This window comes from Ailuropoda melanoleuca, chromosome 1, assembly GCF_002007445.2.
Source record: "Ailuropoda melanoleuca isolate Jingjing chromosome 1, ASM200744v2, whole genome shotgun sequence".
Taxonomy (NCBI): domain Eukaryota; kingdom Metazoa; phylum Chordata; class Mammalia; order Carnivora; family Ursidae; genus Ailuropoda; species Ailuropoda melanoleuca.
The window spans coordinates 111,630,007-111,649,837 of record NC_048218.1 but is presented as its reverse complement, the minus strand read 5'-3'; the positions used below and the strand labels follow the sequence as shown (position 1 = coordinate 111,649,837).

Sequence of the window (19,831 nt, the reverse complement as noted above, 5' to 3'; positions counted from 1 at the left end):
TATCTTCTACTCCATCAGTCATTCTTGACCTTCAATTAATGTTTCCATCACACAAGTGCAAACATTTGCATCTATGTGCTTCCCTAGGACCAATGTTCCCCAAGTTCTTTTATTCATTCTGTGGATTCAGTGTTTGTGATCTTGCTTTTGATTAACCTCTCAGATGCTGTCCTTGGGCATTCTTTCTTACTAGGCTATATCTCCAGTAGGTCTCCGAGGTACAGCCAACCTAAGTGCATCTCTGTGCCTTGTTTACTTGATGGCAACATCTTCATTAGGTACCGAATTTGGGGTATATTTTTCTTTTTCTTTCCATATTCTGTAGGCAGTATCCCCTTACCCACTGGCTTCTGAGGTTGTGATTAAAAAGGGAGATCAGATGCTGGTTCCTCCAACTTGGAGTAGACCCCATCCTGCCAGGTCCTCTCCCTTACTGTGGAGACACCCCAGAGTAGCGAGCACACGAAGGCCAACAGGTGGAGAGAAGGCAGCGGCCACCTGGGGACCTCGGGATGTGAGGGAGAGCATGACAGGTGACCGTGAACTTCCTGGTGTCCTTCGCGCCTCTCCTGTATATCCCAGACAAGGCACCTCAGAAGCCTGCAAGAGGGGAACTGCCGAGAGCAGATGGCCGTGAGGGTCACACGTGTGTACCTCGAACTGCTATCCAGGAAACTAGATGAAAGGATACACTAAAAACGTCACAGATCAATCAAAATGGAATCCTGAAAAGCCGTTCAAGTCACTCAAAGGAAAGCAAGAAAAAAACCAGAGGGAACAAAATGAATAATGAAGTACCAGACTTAAGCTCACTGGCACATGAAGCCTGTTGATTGTAAATAGACCAGTCGAGAGGTAGAGATTGGTACAGTGAATGCACCAACCAGGGAGCCTCAAAATACAGGAATCAGAAACTGATACAGCTGAGAGGAGAAATGGAGAAATCCACAATTATATTCGCGCATTTCAGTACCCACCCCTCCAGCAGATGATGGAACCGGCGGACAGAAAATCAGCGAAGATAGAGATGACCTGAGCCCTACAACCGACCAACAGAACCTGACCAACATGTACAGAGCGGTCCCACCAACGGCAGCCGAAGCCACATTTTTAATCCCTGTGGAAATTGCACCAACACAGACCACATGTGGACCACAAAAAAAACCTCCATCAAACTTAAAATGATGAAAATATGCAGAATGCATTCTCTGACCACAGTGTACCAAACTAGAAATCAATAAGTTAGAAAACAGGCAAATTTCAAAAACCTAGAATTTACACAACACACTTTGAAATAATGCCTGGGTCAAAGAGGAGGTCTCAAGGCAAATTTTCCAGGATCAGAAGCTGGTCTTACTTGTATTACTCCCAAAGTAATCAGTTCTTGCTACTTACATCTTTGTAAAAAATATTATATATATATATATATTTTATATATAATATATCTTATATATATAAATATATATATGAAATATATATATATTTTTCTTTATCCTTGAACTTTTGAAAATTCAATGGGATTGTTTATCGATGATCGTTATTTCCGTAACTCCCAGTCTCCCAGTTCAGGAATTTTGCCTGAATCATGGCAAACTCTTGCACTGGCCGCAACTTGTTTTGTTCTTGCTGCTACTTTTCTTGTGACATCCTTGCTTGTTACCTTAATCACTGTTTGTCTGCTCTCCTTCTACGCCTAATTCCTCCAGCTCTTCTCCTATAGTCAGTTTCTATATCATCTTTTTCCTCTGTGTTCTTAGAGGATATTCCGCGCTTGTCCTTTAAATCAAAAATTCTGAGTGGGGGAGAGAGCTTCACAATCAATAACCGGATGCTCCGTATCCGGTGAAAATGTGTGTTAACATCCGCTCCTTAGCCAGCTCCTTTGTTACTGGAATATATCTGACATAGAACATGGTGTAAATTTCAGGTGTACAAGGTGCGGATTCGCTACATTTATATACTATGATATGACTGCCATGTAGCACGTACCAGCCAGCTTCCTCTTACCCCACTCTGAACCTCAGCCAGCCTTTCCTTCCGATCTGTCTTGTTTCCCAAGGTTCACACATTTCTTTGTACTTATATGGGTGTGAACTTACAAGATGTGTCCCAGGACAAGACCTTCTGGGTGTGTGCCAGGTTGCCCATCTCTGAGGAGTGGGGCAGTTCCCGGACCACGCTGGGTGTGAGGGCTGATCTGTTTGTCCCTGTTCCTCCTCAGTCCTGCTCAGTGCTCAGAGTCCTTGCTCCCAGAGTGTCCCTTCCCCTTCACCCTGGTGCTCTCAAGTACCTCCAGACCCCTAAGCAGAGGCTGAAGGTCACTGATGACAGCCGGCTCCTGATACCTGCTAGTTGTTCCTTCAAAAAGCTCTACTAAGCACAGATCTGACAGGATCCCTGTTCTCTCCTCTGAACTGGGGAGTTATGCCTGGAGAGTTTATCTTATTTCAGCACAAGTCATGTAGGGAAAACCATAATCTGTCACTCCTTGCTCCCGGGCACATTTCACCCCCGCCCCCAGCTACAGGCACATCAACATACCAGCAAGCAACCTGCGCTGCCCCACCCCCTTCCTCCCAGGGGGGCCCTGGCACCCCAGTGAGTTGTAGCCTCAAGAGGATCCAGAAGGAAAGGCACCAATGAGGAGGAACGAGGGGTGGAAAGGAAGAGAAGAGGTTTTTCTAGCTCGAGATGCAGAGCTGCCTTGCCCCGCCCCCAGCAGGTGTCCTGGGTTCCTGGTAAGGGTAGCGGTGATAAGGGAAGCAAGTGGTCCTAGCGCAGGAGGGCAAGGGAGAAAGCCAGGGCAAGACTCTTTACCCTGATTCCCATGTACCCTTTGTCTCCCTGCCTTAGGTTTGAAAATATCCATCAGCCATGAAGTTCCCCAGTTTGGCTCAGTGCTTCTCAAACCTGGCTAAACGGGAGAGTCACTCGGGCCATTTAAAACCTCCTGACAATCAAATCAGAATCTCTCTGGGTCTTCAACAGAAATCAGTGTTGTTCAAAATGCTCAGGTGCAGGGAGTCGGACCAGCGTGGGTCTAGCCCGCCCGTGTCGTGGCTGGGCTCAGTCCTCCGGATGGCAACCCACATCTGGATGGGATCGGCAGGAGGGGCTGAAGGAGGTAAATCCCAGCATTCTGACTACTGCCACCACCCCCGCCCATCCAGCGAAATGAAATCAAAGCAAAACTCCCTTTACTCTTGCATCCTGCCTCTTTCCTCGCGGAAGATCCCTTCACATGTAGACAGGCCGGGGAATATTGTCTCTCTCCTATTTTGACTCACTCCCTTGCCCCTGGTGCAGCCAACTTCCTCATACAGTCATTCTCTCAGATTGCTGTATAATGTGTCAATTCAATAAAACTACTCCAACTTAAAAAGTCACTTTAACGAAAGCATTTCACACTTCTTTTCATCCAGGTTGATCTTTGTTCTAAAACGTAACTGAAGTGGAATAAATTGACGGAAGATGCCATAGTAACCCCACAATGACAGTGCAGCAACTCCTTTATTTAAATAATACAGATTTATGGAATACTTCTTTGGATAAGGATTTTGGAGAACACAAACATCCATACTCGGGACACCTTCCTAAAGTGCTTACGTTTTTATCTCCAGAGGCAGACGTAAGCACATAATAATAATGCCAAGAACTGGGGCGCCTGGGTGGCTCAGTGGGTTAAGTGTCCAACTCGTGACTTCAGCTCAAGTCATGATCTCAGGGTTGTGGGATTAAGCCCTACGTCGGGCTCTGCGCTCAGAGAGGAGTCTGCCTGAGATTCTTTCTCTCCCTCTGCCCCTATCCCCTGCCTCGCTCTAAGATAAGTAAATAAATCTTAAGAAAAGAAAGAAAGAAAAATGTCTATTCAGGTCCCCTGCCCATTTTTTATTCAGTTTATTTTTCTGATACTGAGTTATAGGAGTTCCCTATATATTTTGGATGTTAACTTTGGTTTGCAAATATTTTCTCCCATTACATAAGTTATCTTTTCATTTTCTTGATTGTTTCCATGAATTAAGCTAAACCTAGAAGAACAAAAACTACAGGATCCCATTTATCTGGGAAATCTAAGAGAGCCACACTCGCAGAAGCAGAGAGTGGAATGGTGGATACCAAGGGTTGGTGGGGAGGGAGGCTGGTCAAAGGTTATGAAGCTTCGTTTATACAAGTAATGAGTCTTAGAGATCTAACACACAGCATATAGCCTAGAGTTTAAGATACTGGATTGTATACTTAAAAATTTGCTAGAAGGGTAGATCTTGGGTTGCTTTCTTATCGCAAAAATAAATAAGGACAAGGTAGATAGGTAAGTAGGTAGGTAGAGAAACAGATTCAGATAGGGCAGGAGGAAACGTTTGGAGGCAAAGGGTATGCTTACGGTAATGAATGTGCTGGCGGCTTCACAGGTGTATATTTACCTCCAAACACATCAGCTTGTGCACATTAAATATCTGCAGCTTTTTGTACGTCAATCACGCATACCTCAATAAAGGGATTTAAAAAAAGAATGCACAGGAGCGCCTGGGTGGCTCAGTCAGTTGGGCATCTGCCTTCAGCTCAGGTCATGATCCCAGAGTCCTGGGACTGAGCCCCACGTCAGGCTCCCTGCTCAGCGGGGAGTGTGCTTCTCCCTCTGCCCCTCCCTCCCAAACACTCATGTGCTCTCTCTCACTCTCTGTCTGAAATAAATAAATAAAATCTTAAAAAAAAGAAAGAGAGAGAATACACAAAGTTGAGCAGAAAAAGGTAAAGAAGGTTGAGAGACCATGTTGACAGAGACAACGCAGGTGCACAGAATGACAGATGCATGGCGCTGGCACGTGGAGGGGACAGGAGGACAGACACACAGTAGGAAATGAGGTTGGAATGATAGGGAACATCTGAGGTGGGGATCTAGGGGACGTGTTGGGGAGACAGCCAGAGGCCCATGGGGCAGAGCTACACTGCCCGGGGAGGGGGTTGGGGAGGAAGCTGAGAGGCTGCCGGGCCAGACCAGGGAGGACCCTGTAGGTCATGGGTGAGGGTTTGGATTTTTTTTATTAGTGATATAAGAAGCTGGAGGGGTGTGTGATCCGAGGAACACATTCGATGGGTCACTGTGGACACTTCTGGAGACCTAAGACTTGGGCCAGGGGGCAAGGGGAGCACAGGGGCTCCCCCAAGATGCCAGTGCTGGCACCCGGGCAAGAGCAGGTGGTGCCTTGGGCCAGGTAAGTGTTGGTTCACGTTGGTGAAAATATGCACCTTCAGCATTCCAAGCGCAGAAGGGACAAGATTTGCCGATAACCACGGGATGCGCATGGAGAGGCACAGTTAAGATTTGGGGTTTGGCCTCAACTGACCTCATCTCCCCTGGAATCCTGAAAACATTATGTGGCCTGCAGTACAAATAACTCAACTGCCGATGGGGAACACAGGAAGGAATAAAGCCTCAGACATGAACTCCGCTCCACGTTCTTCTCATCCGCAGACGAGCTCCCACAGCCGCACCTGTGTCCCCCAGGCCACGAGGAGCGCTTGCGAACTCCCCGTCCCATCACCCAAGCGTGTCCTGGCCACCTGCATGGTCACAAAGCTGGACACCTGTCCAGGAGGAAGGAATCGACATGGGAGAATTCACTGTACAAACCGCATCTATTCGTGGTAAGCCAGAGCCGGCCTTCCAGGACTTCAGAAAATGACTCCACTTGAACTCCTCTACGTTGAGTTCTATGCTTATGACAAGGGGCCCTGAGGAGCCACCAACCCGCCGGGACACAGCAAGGTGGCCCACCCTGGGCTCTGGAGCCTCCTATCGGGGGGGCTGGGTCAGGGTCCAGAAAGTTCCTTTATCTCCAAGGCAGGGATGTCTGTGTCACGAAGACCCTGTCACAGGACCCCAGTGATGAGACCAGGATGTGCTGTCTGTGTTGTATGGTGGTCGAATGTTCAGCTAGCGTGGCCAGGATGCCCCTCGGAGCCTGGTTCTGGGGGGCTGCTGGGGCCCAACAGGGAGCAGAGCGCAGGCCCTGCTCTCAGCAGTTCATCCAAGCTCTCCAGCAGAAGCTCTTGTTTCATTTCAACAATGAAGCCGCTAGTTCCAGGTCCGCCCGTTCCCAGACACACAGGCAAGCATCCAGGGACGAGAGAACACCCCTGGTCAGGGCCCTGCCTATGGAGCTCCTGACCAATCCTTCGATACTAAGGCACAAACCTTCTCCTGGGGGTGCTATGATTTGTATGGCCCCTATTTACTGCACAAACCTTCCTTTCCCATGACAACTGCCACAACAAGGCAAATGAGAATTGAAATTCTGACAGAAACAAATGCAATATCATTAAATTTTCAGTAACTGAGAATAAATGTATTTTTCAGGTCAGTGTGACTTTTCAACCAATAAGGAGTCCACTCCTTGCAAGAGACCTTTCGGAGATGAATGTCCTCTGGGACATCTGATCACCCAGGAAGCCGGGCACACGAGACACAAGTGACTGACACCCACATCAGGTCCGCATTGCTCCCCTGACCCCGGACAGTGATCCTCGACACAGGGGTTCGACCACACACAAGACTCAAGATTGTGGCTCACAGCTGGAACCCAACTTAAGGCTTATGTGTTTAACTCAAGGTCTTACGAATTAAGGTACATTTTAGTAGTGACACCATTCTGTTCCTTGGGCAGGGAAATTTTAGTCGTTGGGATCATGGTTTTCAGCTCCTGGGACACAGGCTTCCGCCCCTGCCTGATTCCTCCTCTCACTTCAGATCTGTCTAGACGGAAGTCCATTCGAGCTGGGAGCCCCTTAGAACCCTCATGATAGCACCGTGACCTCCATTGTACACAAAATTTCTAATCCTTTATAATTCAGCCCCCACACACTTTGTTACTGATGTCACACCTTACACCTTTGTATATCCTGTTCCCATTAACACAGATTTCTAGGATTTGATGCTTTTACCTTTATATCTTGTACAAGAGTAAAGAGTGCAGTTACAAACCAAAATATTCCCTTTTGTTCTATCATCTTCCCCAAACCTCCAGGCACTCCTTGTTTTGCTTACACTCGTGCACGCGCGCACACACACACACACAGTTTCTCTTCTCATTTTCAGCAGCTTCCATAGAGCAGACATTATCTATTCAGTCTCCTAAATCCCATAAAATAACCTCTCTCAGCTTCGTTCCATCCACTCGGATTTCCACCCTCTACAGCTCCACTGGACCAGCTCTCTGGAGGAGACCAACCCAAGCCCTGCATTCTCCCACTTCCCAACAATCCATGCAGGATGGCTCACCAACGGGGTTGACTGCCATCTTTGTTAAGGGTGAGGCTGACAGGTTCTGTTCATGTTCCTTCTACTGAACTTGTCTCTCTCCTTCTCTGAATCCTATGGCACATTTTCATCCAACGTGTGACCCATACCAGGCATCTCTGCACCTGTACACATCATTTTACCCCTTCCCTGAACATGTGTTTCTCCTGACTTAGTTCTTATAATCTCGTCAGTACCGACCAGGACCGTCATTTATTCTTAAGAGTTCAGATTTCTAATCTATATCCTCTAAACTCTTTCTCCACATTTCTTTACTCTTCAGGTTCTTTAAATTCTCTCCTTTCCCCATAACTAACACCTCAACCTTTTCTCTCATCTGTCTGAACATTATTAATTCATTTTTTTTTACCTCTAGAGTCACGCTAGTCTTACATGGGTTACTTCCCAACTGTGAACAACACACTTCCAATAGGTCACTTGATGGCAACCAACCCTCTGCCCTTTAACACATGGCTTCCAGACTATTCTGTCTAATACATCACTTTGATCATGGTATCCTCATTCTCAAATACAGATAAAGGATATCTATTAAGGAAAGTGCATAGTCCTGACTCTGTCAGACAAGATCAAGCAGAATTTAGCCTCAGACAACCACAGTTGTCTCTCTACCCTCATCTTTACGACAAGGTCAAACTGGACTCCCACCACCGAACTTGAAAGGACACTATGGTTCTCTTGCATTGCTAATACCTATAATAGCTTTCGGTCAAACTTTTGCTCATCCTTCAAGGTCCGTTGGTCGCAAACACCACTCCAGGAAGCAGCTCTACTCTTGCCCATCAGAAGTGATCTCTTGATTTGCTGGAGTAGTGAAGCAAAGGCCCTGTTGTCAGCTAGACCTAGAGCCGTATCACAGCCCCACTACTTAACCTGCTCAGAGTCATAGCCGGTAGGGGATTTCTCTTAACCCTGGTTTTTTAATCAGTGAACCAGGTTAATACTGGCCACCTTACAAAACCACTACGAAAGTGAAATGACACCATGGGTGTTAAATATCTACTAGAGACCCTCGTACATTTCAGACACTTAATAAATATGGCTCTGCTGTCTGTCGTCTGAGGGACCTCTGCGTTTTTTCTTTTCTTAGGCATGCATATTTTAACTTTTGTATATTACCTATTATCGTGCCAACATAATTAAAATGTCACAAAATAATTAATCTTGTTTTATTAAAAACTTGGTGGGTAAAGGAAAACAAATATGGAAGTAAAAGATAAGGCTGGGGTAAAGTAAGAACATACAGGGGTAATTGCTCTGTGTTTACTCCCATGTGAACTGACGCTTCAACAAGTCTATCTTGTGAATAAATTATGATGGATATGGCCTGTTGGTGCTTATACAATTGATTTCTTTCTTATCTTTTTTTTTAAGCAACTGAAAGAATTTGATAAATTACACTTTATCCCACCCAAGGGAAGGAAATAACATCCCCTTAAATCAATAATTTCACTCTGGATTCCAGAAATGAACTTGTGTCAATTTTTCAAAATAAGTCTTTTTCAAATAAATACCAAATAATGTCATTACTCCAAAATACAAAAGCATAGGCGGTAAGCCCTCGATCGGCTTAAATAATTGGTGAGTTGATGGCCCAGCACAGAACATATTATGATGTTGACCTTCCCTACAACATGGGTGATCTCTACTGTCTATAAGAATATTCCATATAATAATGTCCTTAAAAAAAAAAGAAATTATTCATGCTTCTGTAAGATATTAAAGTCACGAAAAGGGAAATCTTCAGTCATCTTTCATACCCTTCACTGTGCAGATCTGGTCATAACTAAAGAAGCTAAGTACACTTAATGACCCCAGAAGCAAATAGGGCCTACCACTTCGCACGTATTTTCATACGAACAGGCTGCCCTATAAAAACCTTCTCATCACGCTTTATGTTCGTAGGCTTGATCTTTTCTGCTTCCTCCACCTCTAAGAACATTGACTTTTGAGAGTAGCGAATGATAATGTATGAAAAATAACATTACCGTATTGTCTCCAGTCCTGGTCAGGGGGTAAGTGTCTCCACAGTATAAGGTTGTTTAGATGATTTAAGTAGGAAGGTAGGGAATGAAAGCCCTTCTGATTGTACCACACCTAAAAAAGAAAGATAACATAATGGCTCTCATGAAATTAGTTCCTAAGCCTTTGTCAGCTATTCCTGGACACGAACGACACATGTCCACTAGGTTCAAGAGCACCTGAACGTTGGACCCAGCGCCATGTCCCTGCACGGCTGGCACAGAGGAGTGCATTTCAGTCTGCTAATTTTATATTTATCTCAAGCATATAATTTCCAGCTAAAAATAGATGAATTTTCCCCAGAACAAATGTGAATGTTGCTCCATAATTATATTCTCACAGCGAAAAAGGAACCTAAACCCATCATTTTTTTCATTCTCGGTTGGTAAGCTAATAAAATTTGACCTGCAAATTAAAAGCAGAGAAAGTGATCAGAAAAAAATGATTACTTTCAAATTAATAACTGAATGCAGAACATTATTTCTCAAAATAAATTGAACTGAGCATTCGCTGAACGTGGAGAATAAAGTAGCATGCCCGTCAGACAGGCAGAAGATGGAAGAGAGAACAGGAGACAGACAACGTTATTAAAGCCGAGATAATAAGGAGCAGGAGAAAGTACTAATTGAACCATCAGTATCTATATTTCAAGATATCAATATTTTAATGAACTTTTTTTTTTTTTTTAATACACTCAGTTCGGAAAACTGGCGAGTTGTCTTCGAGAAATCTAAGGGCCCAACTGGCAACTTCTGGTCTTAACTCCATCGACTGGACAGCTTGTTTCTCTAGACGGTGCTGTCTTCTGTGACAGACAACCATTCTCTAAGGAAGCAGAGCTGTTCCCCACAAAGTCGGCGCTCAGAGAAACCTATCCAGGTCCTCACAGTTGGCAAAGTTAGGACCACACCTCAAGTCCCTTGCTTGCAACTGCATTTCCTTTCCACGTCACCCCCTAGGACCCGTTGTCTTCCAACCAGGGTCCCGGGCAGCAGGGCTTGTGTTGATGGGAACGGGACAGCTAAGTATTACTTTCAAAACGACAACTCGTCTACCAGACAAGCTTCCCAAGTCTTTCTCGGGTAGCCCACTTCCTTCAGCAATTCAGCTACCACTACTCACCCTTCAAATAGTTTCTTCATATAGTTTCTTAAGGTCATAGAGAAATTTCTTCCAATCATTTTTTTTTAAACTCCAAAGAGGAGGGCATTCCACCTAGGTGCTACTAACCACAGGACCCAGGACATCCTGGGGTTTTCTAGGGTGAGTCTGAGCAGATCTAAGATTGTGTAGCAAGCTTTTTTCATATTTTTAAAAACTTTTTTTTAAGTAAGCTCTACCCCTAACGTGGGGGCTTGAACTCACGACCCTGAGATCCAGTATCACATGCTCTACTGACTGAGCCAGCCGGGCACCCCCTGAGTAACCAATTTTTAAGACATAAATATGTATTCGCAAATTTACAGATGTGTGCAATTCAGACACTTCATTCTGAATAGCACGGGAAGGCACAGTTTCTGTGATGGGGATTCACATTGAACCAGGGGCTCACGTCACAGACCAGGGCTACCTCCTGTGTCCTACAACGACTCCTCCCATGCAGACCCGTCCTGCCACCCCTGGGCTCTCACACACAGGTACTGGCCATATTTCTGGAAACGGCAGAAAGCTGGGATCCTGCTGACGTCAAGGGGCAGGTGAATATAGCAGGAAAACACCTGCGGGTGGACACCCCAACTCCTGGGATTGCTGTCCGTGACCTTCCTCTGCCCTGAGGTTCCCTGAGCTGCTTCACTGTAGGGAAAGAGGAGAGACTATGGGTGTCTTTTCCCTAGGCCAAGGGTTTTCTATTTTCATTTTGTTTCATTTGTTTAATTTAACTTATTTTAAAAGCAGGGTGGGGTTTTTTTTACTTAGGAATGACAGGGAACACAGGTATGGAGACCAAAGCGTCCTTGCTGCAGTCGGTGGTGGGGTGGCCCTGGGCCTGCTCACGCCCTACCCCCCACTCTGTGGGGGCTCTTCAACACCTGCGTCTGATTGCATTTATGGCTCCGCTTCCTCACCTTCCCCATATCCACACCTCCACACCCTCTGTGTGGCTCTTACACCTCCCCCTCTGACCGTGGGCTTGGTCGCGTGGCTTGCTCTGGCCAACAGAATGGGGCATGGGACAGGTTTGAAAAGTGCTCCCCTGTGCTTACAGCCCCTATGTGCCTCTGCTGAACAGAGTCCCCGACCATCATCCCAGGGAAGCCACAGCCAGCCCACCATACATGGTCATGGCTGGCCAGATCTGTGCCACCGAGCCTCGAGCAGAAGGATCCCCGGACTCACAAGCTGGAAAAAGGTTTACTGTGGAAGCCACGGGGATCCACGGTGTCTTACACAGCACTGGCATGGCAACGGGTGGCTGATACACACATTGGTACCGTGCTCATGGGAACAGTGTTACTGTCACAAACACGGAAAATGTACAGCGTTGGTTTTAAGAACGGCACATGGGTGACAAAGGGACACTTAAAGAAATCTGAAAATTATAAGAGAAAAACTTAAAAAATGCAGGGGGGGAAATGGCAAGAAAATTGCTTTCCATAACAGAAGAGATGCAGTTCAAAACATCTGATAAGATGGTCACGTGTAGTAACTTCAAAGATAGAAATTGTGCCCACCACACTCCCTGCCTGGGATTTGCAGATCTGGAGACAAAATGTCAAGAGACAGCCCCAGGATGGAGACGGAGTCAGGGGTGTGGCAGCCAGAAATTCCATGAAGGACGCTGCAAGGGTGGGGGTGCTATGTGACCCTCTCAGGGGACAGAAGGTCATCTGGGAACCTAAGGGGGGATGCCCCACTGTACCCTGACAGTCCCAAAACACCAGGGAGTCAATTTAGAGGGAGCAGCGTGTCTCAACAAGAACCATGTGCGGCCACGGACCTCAAGCAGATAAACAGTCCATGGGGCCTCCCAGGGAGTGAGCTCAGGAAGGTTCTGACAAATGGGCCCAGCTCTCTACAGACAAATGTCCCCTTCACAGGTGGCCATCCAAGATGATGAAGAAGCAAGTGACAGAGAGTAGTCAAATGGCCACAGAGAAGGTGAAGTGGGACCACGCCCAGGGAGCAGGACCAGCGCCTGGTGAAGGAGCCTCCACATGGGGAGGGACCCCTGGAGCACTTGCTGAGCTCCAGCCCCCCCAGACCTGTGGGCTCAATGAATGTTCCTTGTGGATGTTATTGATGGCTTGTGGTTGTTTGCCATACAGAATTACCTTGACAGGGAATGATTAATTCACAGAGGGGGAAATATTCTTGAACTCCATTCCAGTTCTATAAACTGGCCTTCCTTGAGAGGAATTTTAAATTCTTCAGGTAAGCAATACATACTTTAGGATGATCTGAAAATTAACATTTCAGACTTAGTAGAGTCCAAAGGAAGAGCTTTTCGGTCTTTCTTCCTTTTCTTTCTTCCTTTTCTTTCTTTCTTCCTTTTCTTTTCTTTTCTTTTCTTTTCTTTTCTTTTCTTTTCTTTTCTTTTCTTTTCTTTTCTTCTTTTCTTTTCTTTTCTTTTCTTTTCTTTTCTTTTCTTTTCTTTTCCTTCCTTCCTTCCTTCCTTCCTTCCTTCCTTCCTTTCTTTCTTCTCTGAAGAATGATTTTCTAAGACAGGACGCTATGTTCTGGAAATAAGATGTGGGATTTCCTTCCCCACCAGCCCATACGTCAGGACATGATAAAATCCAGTAACTGATGGAGGAAGTTAATCTACTTTCAAGAACACATTATGACACCTCAAAACAGACCTTTCCTATCAAGAATCATGAGTAACAGTGTCTCAGAAAAGCAACCAAGCAGCTGCAAGGGAAAAAAAAAAATCACTCCATGGATATTCAAATGTCTCAAATTCCACTGAGCATCCTAGAATGTATGCCAAACCCCAGGAAGGGAAATGTGTCTGCCTTCTTATCCAAAGTGCATACATTCTAGGTGTTTTGATTAAACAAGTTAAACACTCCAGATGTGAACGAAATAACTCACCAAGGTCCCAGGACAGACATTCTACAACATAATACATTTCTTCATCCTAGGTCTATTTCTATGCAAATTTCTCATTTTCTTTACAAAAAGGCTATGAAAATCAGACAGCGTCTTATGAATGTACCCTAAAGGCCAAAGCCACAGCCTGTGGTTAATTCCTGAAAAGCGAATGCAATGATTTGACATGACGTCAGCCTCCGACAGCACCACAGGACCTGCAGACACCCTTCACAGCCACTGTGGCACCCTGATTACCTGGCTTCCTGAAACAGACACCCCAAAACAACGCACAGTCATGCCTGTGCCAGGCAAAGGACGTTAGAAACTTCAGAAGTGGGGCACCTGAGTGGCTCAGTTGGTGAAGCGTCTGCCTTCGGCTCAGGTCATGATCCCAGTGCCCTGGGATCGAGTCCTGCATGGGGCTTCCTGCTCAGTGGGCAGCCTGCGTCTCCCTCTCCCTCTGTCTGCTGCTCCCCCTGCTTCTGCTTGCTCTCTCTCTCTCTGTCAAATGAATAATTTCTTACAAAAAGAAAAAAAAAAGGAGCAGGTGTCAGGGAAACACATAAATCACGTGCACCCCGATCACCAAAGCACATTTTTGGGGAAGCCCGGACTGCTGGGCCCCACACGTCTGCACACAAAGACACAACCACCCGCTACAAAGAATGTTTTGGACTGGCATAGATTAAAAAGGTAAAATATTCTCAGAGGAAATTCCTTCTAGCAATTTGGCATGTTTTAATACTGGCCATATCGGATGTTCGAGAACCCAGCGAAGGCAGCTTAGGTGATTTTTCTCCCCAGCTATGAATCTTGATATTTTCCTCGTGAGCTATAAATCTTCTCCTGTGAGCTTCCCGTAGAGGAAGAGAGATCTGAAGAAACCTCAGATAAAGGAGGGATTTGTGACCAGGTGTATACAGTGACGGAAATCTTTCGTCAGCAATCACCCAGCAAAATGCGACGGTTGAAACTCTCATCAGGGATTGTACTGTGAAACATGAATGTGAAAATGTTCCTCAGGGATGACACTGTGAAGCACTTGTGCAGATGCCTGATTCCACCGAGGGGCGCCCCAGCAGGCACACACCCTCACCCAGGTCCACGAAAGTCCCACCACAACGTAGGCAGGGCGCCTTCCTGGGCTCACAAAGCTCGACGTCCTTGAGTTCATTATACAACGGGTGTGCAAGCAGACCCAACACCACCACAATCTACTCTTTCCAGATTTCTCTCTCAATCGGGACCAACACCAGACTAGTTCACCTGTCACTGGGAATGAAAGCTTTGACTCTCTGGTCTTTCTCCATCTGAAGACCATGTTGACTTCTTTCCTTGGATAAGTTTCTGCTGCCATTCACCGCCTCGGGGACCCCACAGGTGGATGAAGGTGTGTTTCCTCTGATCCACTCTTCATTCCCACACAACTGAAAAGCCCTCCTACGTGTTCTCAGTGATGCCAAGGGAAACGTTTCTAATTCGCTGGGATAGTCCCAGCAGGGCTTGAAGACCCAGACCTCTACTAGTAACCTCTTCTCTGTGCTGGCTCTCGGTCCATACAGCCTCCTGGAAGAAGGGGCACTTCAGGGCAGGTACAGAAGAGCTCCTGAGCCACCATGGAAGCTGGCGATGTGTTCGATTATTCTGACAATGGGTGTTTTTAAAGACAGATGATCTTTGCATTTGCTTTAGCTCCAGTCAGTGAATTCTGGTCTTAACAAAAAGCAGTAAAGCTTCTTGCTACATCACTCTATAGTCTAAAGGGAAGCAACTCCTTTTCTCTTTTGTACATCTGTTTTTATTTCATAGTCACAAACGCTGGGGTCTGATTCGGTTCCTCTCATGCCCAGGAATATATCTGCATACCGAGTTTCCCTAGATGCTCCCTAACACAGGAAGGAAAAAGAGGAAAATGATTACCTTCGCCAGAGTGTCTGGTTGCGATGTATTTGGATTTGCATCTTGAACTTGATCAGGGATCTGCACTCCGAAAGACCAGCCTCCAAGCCTGATAATAGGAACAGGGGTTAGTGCTTTATTTTTTTATTTTGTCTACTTTTTAAAAAAATATTTTATTTATTTATTTGAGAGAGAGGGAGGGATAGCATAAGCTGGGGGAGTGGCAGGCAGAGGGAGAGGGAGAAGCAGGCTCCCGCTGAGCAGAGAGCCCGACGTGGGGCTCAATCCCAGGACCCTGAGATCATGACCTAAGCTGAAGGTAGACGCTTCACCGACTGAGCCCCCCAGGAACCCCCAGGTGGCTTTAGTGCTTTAATCAGTGACCCAGGACATCCAAGCAGAGGGTGTTTCATCCCCACGAACTAGTTTTGATGGCCTGAGAACAGCAGGCTCCTGATCAACCCCCTTCAGTGACATGACCCCACAGGTGCTCAGGGCGCAGAAGGGCATGGCAGGGCTCCAGGGTCAGGTGTCCATGGAGGACCCTGCATATTCAGCAGGTGCAGCTAAGGCTTGTCATACTAGAAAGGGACATACCGGGACCAATATTTTGTTAGGAAATGCACGTCACGTCCAGGACAAGGCTATGATCACCAGCATGCTATTTTAATTAACGGTCGCTCCTCCGGCAGATTGGCTATTCCAAATTACATAATCCGTCACTCTTTCAAGCTACCTCGTTTTGCACTGTTTTGCTTCCCTACTCTGGCTTCTTTCGCTCCAATGCAAATATCGCCCCGTTCAGGAAGGTGTCCCAGAAGGCTTCAGTTTGTGCCGAGTTCCTCCTCTCTAGGGTTCTCATAATACCCAACATCTCCAACCAATGATTGCACTGTCACCCTGGGTTTTAAGAGTCTGTTTGCTAATCATTCATGCGTTTCCCCGGGTGGGGACAACACCTTTTACCTCTGTATCCCATGAACTGCAACGAAGCTTTCAAAACTATCAGGCATATTTAACTTTGGTTCCCACTCTCTGGATAGAAAAAGACTGAAGAACAGCCTTCCATTGACAGCGCCGCTACCCTGAGCAGAAACTGACCCAAAGGAATAAGGATACATTCCCATGGGGCTCAAAGCATTCATTCATTCATTCAGGGATGAATTCATTTGAGAGACACTGAATGAGCACCTTTAAGTGCCAGATATTATTCTAAGCCCCAGGCATACAAGCCCCCGCCTTTGAAAAACAGGGATTCTGAGACATGTGTAAAAATTTAAGAGGTGATCTTGGGGGCACGTGGGTGGTTTGGTCAGTTGAGTGTCTGACTCTTGATTTTGTCCCTGGTCATGATCTCAGGGTCGTGGGATCGAGCCCTGCATCGGGCTCTGCATTCAGCAGGGAGTCTGCTTGGGATTCTCTCTCTTTCTCTCAAATAAATAAATAAATCTTAAAAAAAATATATATATAAGAGGTGGGCAGCAGGAGTGGCAGGTGAAACACAGTGGGAGCAGAATGTGTCCAGTGAGGAGACAGCTGCTGGGACATCAAAGGTAAAGAGGGGGCAGTCGAGGCAGAGGGTGTCCCAGGCACTGAGGACAGAACCAGGGATGGCTTTATATGAAAGCAACAGGATGTTTGAGGTCTCAGATAATCTGACGGAGTGGCAAACACAGTCTCAATCTAAAGCGATAAGCACCACTCACCCCCAAACTCCTCGTCCAGATTCGCCCCCTTAGGCTCAAGGTAATTCAGCACCAAACAAAAGCCTTCCCAGAACTTGCCTGGGATAGCAGATGCACCCATGTTCGTGTATCGGATTCTACATGGGAATTCTCAAGGGAGGTCATTATTTCATTATGCTGGGAAGCTCGCTGCAGTTATTCTCCAAAGGGGTAAAACCACCTCTGGGTCCCCTGAGTGAATCTCCACTGATACGATTCCCCCACCCACCAACACCCCCCCTCCCCGCGTGGAAGAGCAAAAGCCAGCAGTAAGGAATCTTATTAAGGTCGGCAGCATTTCTTTAGAATTTTTAAGAGGATCAAAGTTAAGCATTCGACTTTTGAGTTTTTAAGAATGTTGGCATTTGTGGCTCAGTCTTTTAAGCATCTGCTTTCGGCTCAGGTCATGATCTCAGGGTCCTGGGATCGAGTTCCGCATCAGGCTCCCTGCTCAGCAGGGAGTCTGCTTCTCCCTCTCTCTCTGCTGTTCTCCCGACTTGTGCTCGCTCTCTCTCCCTCAAATAAATAAAATCTTAAAAAAAAAAAAAAAAGAATGTCGGCCCTTGAAACAATAGGATTTCCACAGGAACCTGAAGAACAGAAAAGACCCAGGGACCGTCTGGACCCACCTCGGTCTCTCTGACGGCAACAGCAAATACTCCTCCAGGTGGAAGGCTGACAGGTTCAGCAGAGTGTGGCCCAGGCGGTTGGTCAGGTAGGGAGCCCCAGCACTCACGTTTGGACACCTCTGTAATTGTTTCCAAAGAGGTAAAATAGAAACTTCGTTATAACCCGCACACAGCCTTACTGACATCACTTTAAACGTGACTTTCCCTAGCTTCCTTTTCTCATAGCTTCTCTGTGGCCTTTTATGCGTTCTGGTTCGTCAGTCGCCTTGACAGTCACCTCCGTTTGAGAATTACACCAGAATCCCATCGTGACCTTCACCCGTGGTTATGTTCGGGAACTTCACTTCCTTCTCCACTTGCAAGTTTGGGTGGATTTGAAAGAACTCAAAAAGGAAAAATACTCTCACGGGGGTGATCTGGCATCTGACGAACTTGAAAGAGAGTCAGAGGCATGGCGTTGAGGGATGGTACGCAGGAGAATTCAAAGGCACGTGTTTCTCAAACAAGCACGTAAGAAGTCAGACGGTTCCTGTCCAGCACTCACTGGGAGGGCTGACACCTGCCCAGAATCAGGGGCTAATCGTTGCACAGAGAGGCCCGCCCTGCCATCACTGGGATCCAGACTCTGTTTCCCAGGACGGTTCAGGAAAGATAATCTGCTAAGATAGCTATGCCTCAGGAGCTCACTTTAGCTTCTAAACCGTGCTTTCCCACCTGCACACTGGAAATGAAACTGGCCTCACCCAGCTCATGGGTTTTCGTGGATTCAGACAGCCAGAAAAGAAAGACAGCAAAGAAGGGGTCGTGGATAAATTCAAGATAAGGCTTCCAGGTTCGTGATGGAAGGGACGGGGGAAAGACAGGGAGAGGAATGAGAGTTGTTATCAGGTAGAACCCTGCCAACATCAGTGATCTCAGTCATGGGTTAACACAACACCCTGTGTGGTTTCCCCACCTCCGGCCTCCTTTCTGATCCACCCACTGCACCTGGACACATCTCTCTAGAACGACAGTGGACATTCAGATGACCACCTTGCAGAAAAATTCAAATTCCAATCAAGAAGCCAGTTGCGCTATTAAATGCCCTCGGTTTCTCTTTCTAACCCTGTCTGTTTGGTTCTGTCCCAGCATGCCCTCTGTAGTAAGCTGAATACTGGCCCGAGAAGTGTCAGGTCCAAATCTCGGGCTGTAAGGGCTACCTTCGGTGGCAGGGACTTTGCAGACATTATTAAAGGAAGCATCTTGGAAAGGGGAGACTGCCCTGGATTGTCAGGGTGAGCCCTAATGCAGGCACATGCACGCTCAGAAGAGGGAGAACCAGAGAGGGAGGAGGAGGCCAAGGAAGGAGGCAGCCAGCAGAAGCCGGCAGGGACAGGAACAGACTCTGCCACTGCCTTCAGGTGGAGCGCCCTGATTTCATCCCCTTATACGGGTTTCAGACTTCTGACTCAAGTCAGAAGCAAGTGCCCCCTCCACTCAGTCTGTGGGAAGACACGCTCATTCCTAATGCCAGGTTTTGGGTCGTATCATGCTATTCTCCAGGGACAGTGAAGCCTGAAACAGCCCCTTGTCCTTCAGAGCCAGCTTGATTCCAGTCCCCTCGGAGCGCTCTCTAATGGCATGTCTGCAAAGTAACGTGTCCCCCTCAGAAGCAGAGCTGACCCTGGAACGTTTTTGTAGGTTCAGAGAGACTCATGTGTTCGATGACAGTCCAAGGGAATGGACATATCCGTGCACACCAGGGCCTCTGGATAACACGAGTGAATTTAAGGGGAGAGAAATATTTTGTCCTCTGACAAAACGCAGGCAACCGTGCTAGCACGATCTCCAGAGAGCAGAGACCTGGCTTTGGGTGCCGGCCATCCCCCTGCGCCCCGGGTGCAGCTCCTCTGAGCTGGCCTGTAGGGCGGTACCCATTTAGTGGGGTGGGTCTGAATTCCACCTAGACGTCCTGTCTCTCAGACTGGAGCCCTCTGCTTCCCAGCGTGTGGACCAGCATTTCTCAAGGTGCGTCCCGAAGAACGCAGGTGCCACAGACAAGAAGGAATCACTGGTCAGGTAACCTGCAGAAAATGCTGCGTCTGTGCTAACCCACCATCAGCACCTGTGAGAGCACACGTCCCTGGGAAGAGCATCAGGATGGGCTGAGGCAAGGACACCCACGGGATTCCACTTTATCCGCAGGTCCAAGGCTCGTCTGGCCACAG

General features: G+C 47.0%; 1 protein-coding gene across 3 annotated transcripts in view; it reads right to left on the bottom strand.

The window, feature by feature from the left end:
* The window catches only part of ABCA13 (ATP binding cassette subfamily A member 13), a 384,829-nt gene that overhangs the window by 117,019 nt on the left and 247,979 nt on the right, over positions 1-19,831 (bottom strand). For all 3 annotated transcript variants that reach the window (XM_034665342.1, XM_034665320.1, XM_034665331.1), the window contains 3 exons: positions 17,625-17,743; positions 15,293-15,380; positions 9,304-9,412 (listed from right to left, as the gene is read on the bottom strand). In XM_034665342.1, coding sequence (XP_034521233.1) covers positions 9,304-9,412; positions 15,293-15,380; positions 17,625-17,743 — 316 coding nt within the window. The remainder of the gene's footprint in view (positions 1-9,303; positions 9,413-15,292; positions 15,381-17,624; positions 17,744-19,831) is intronic.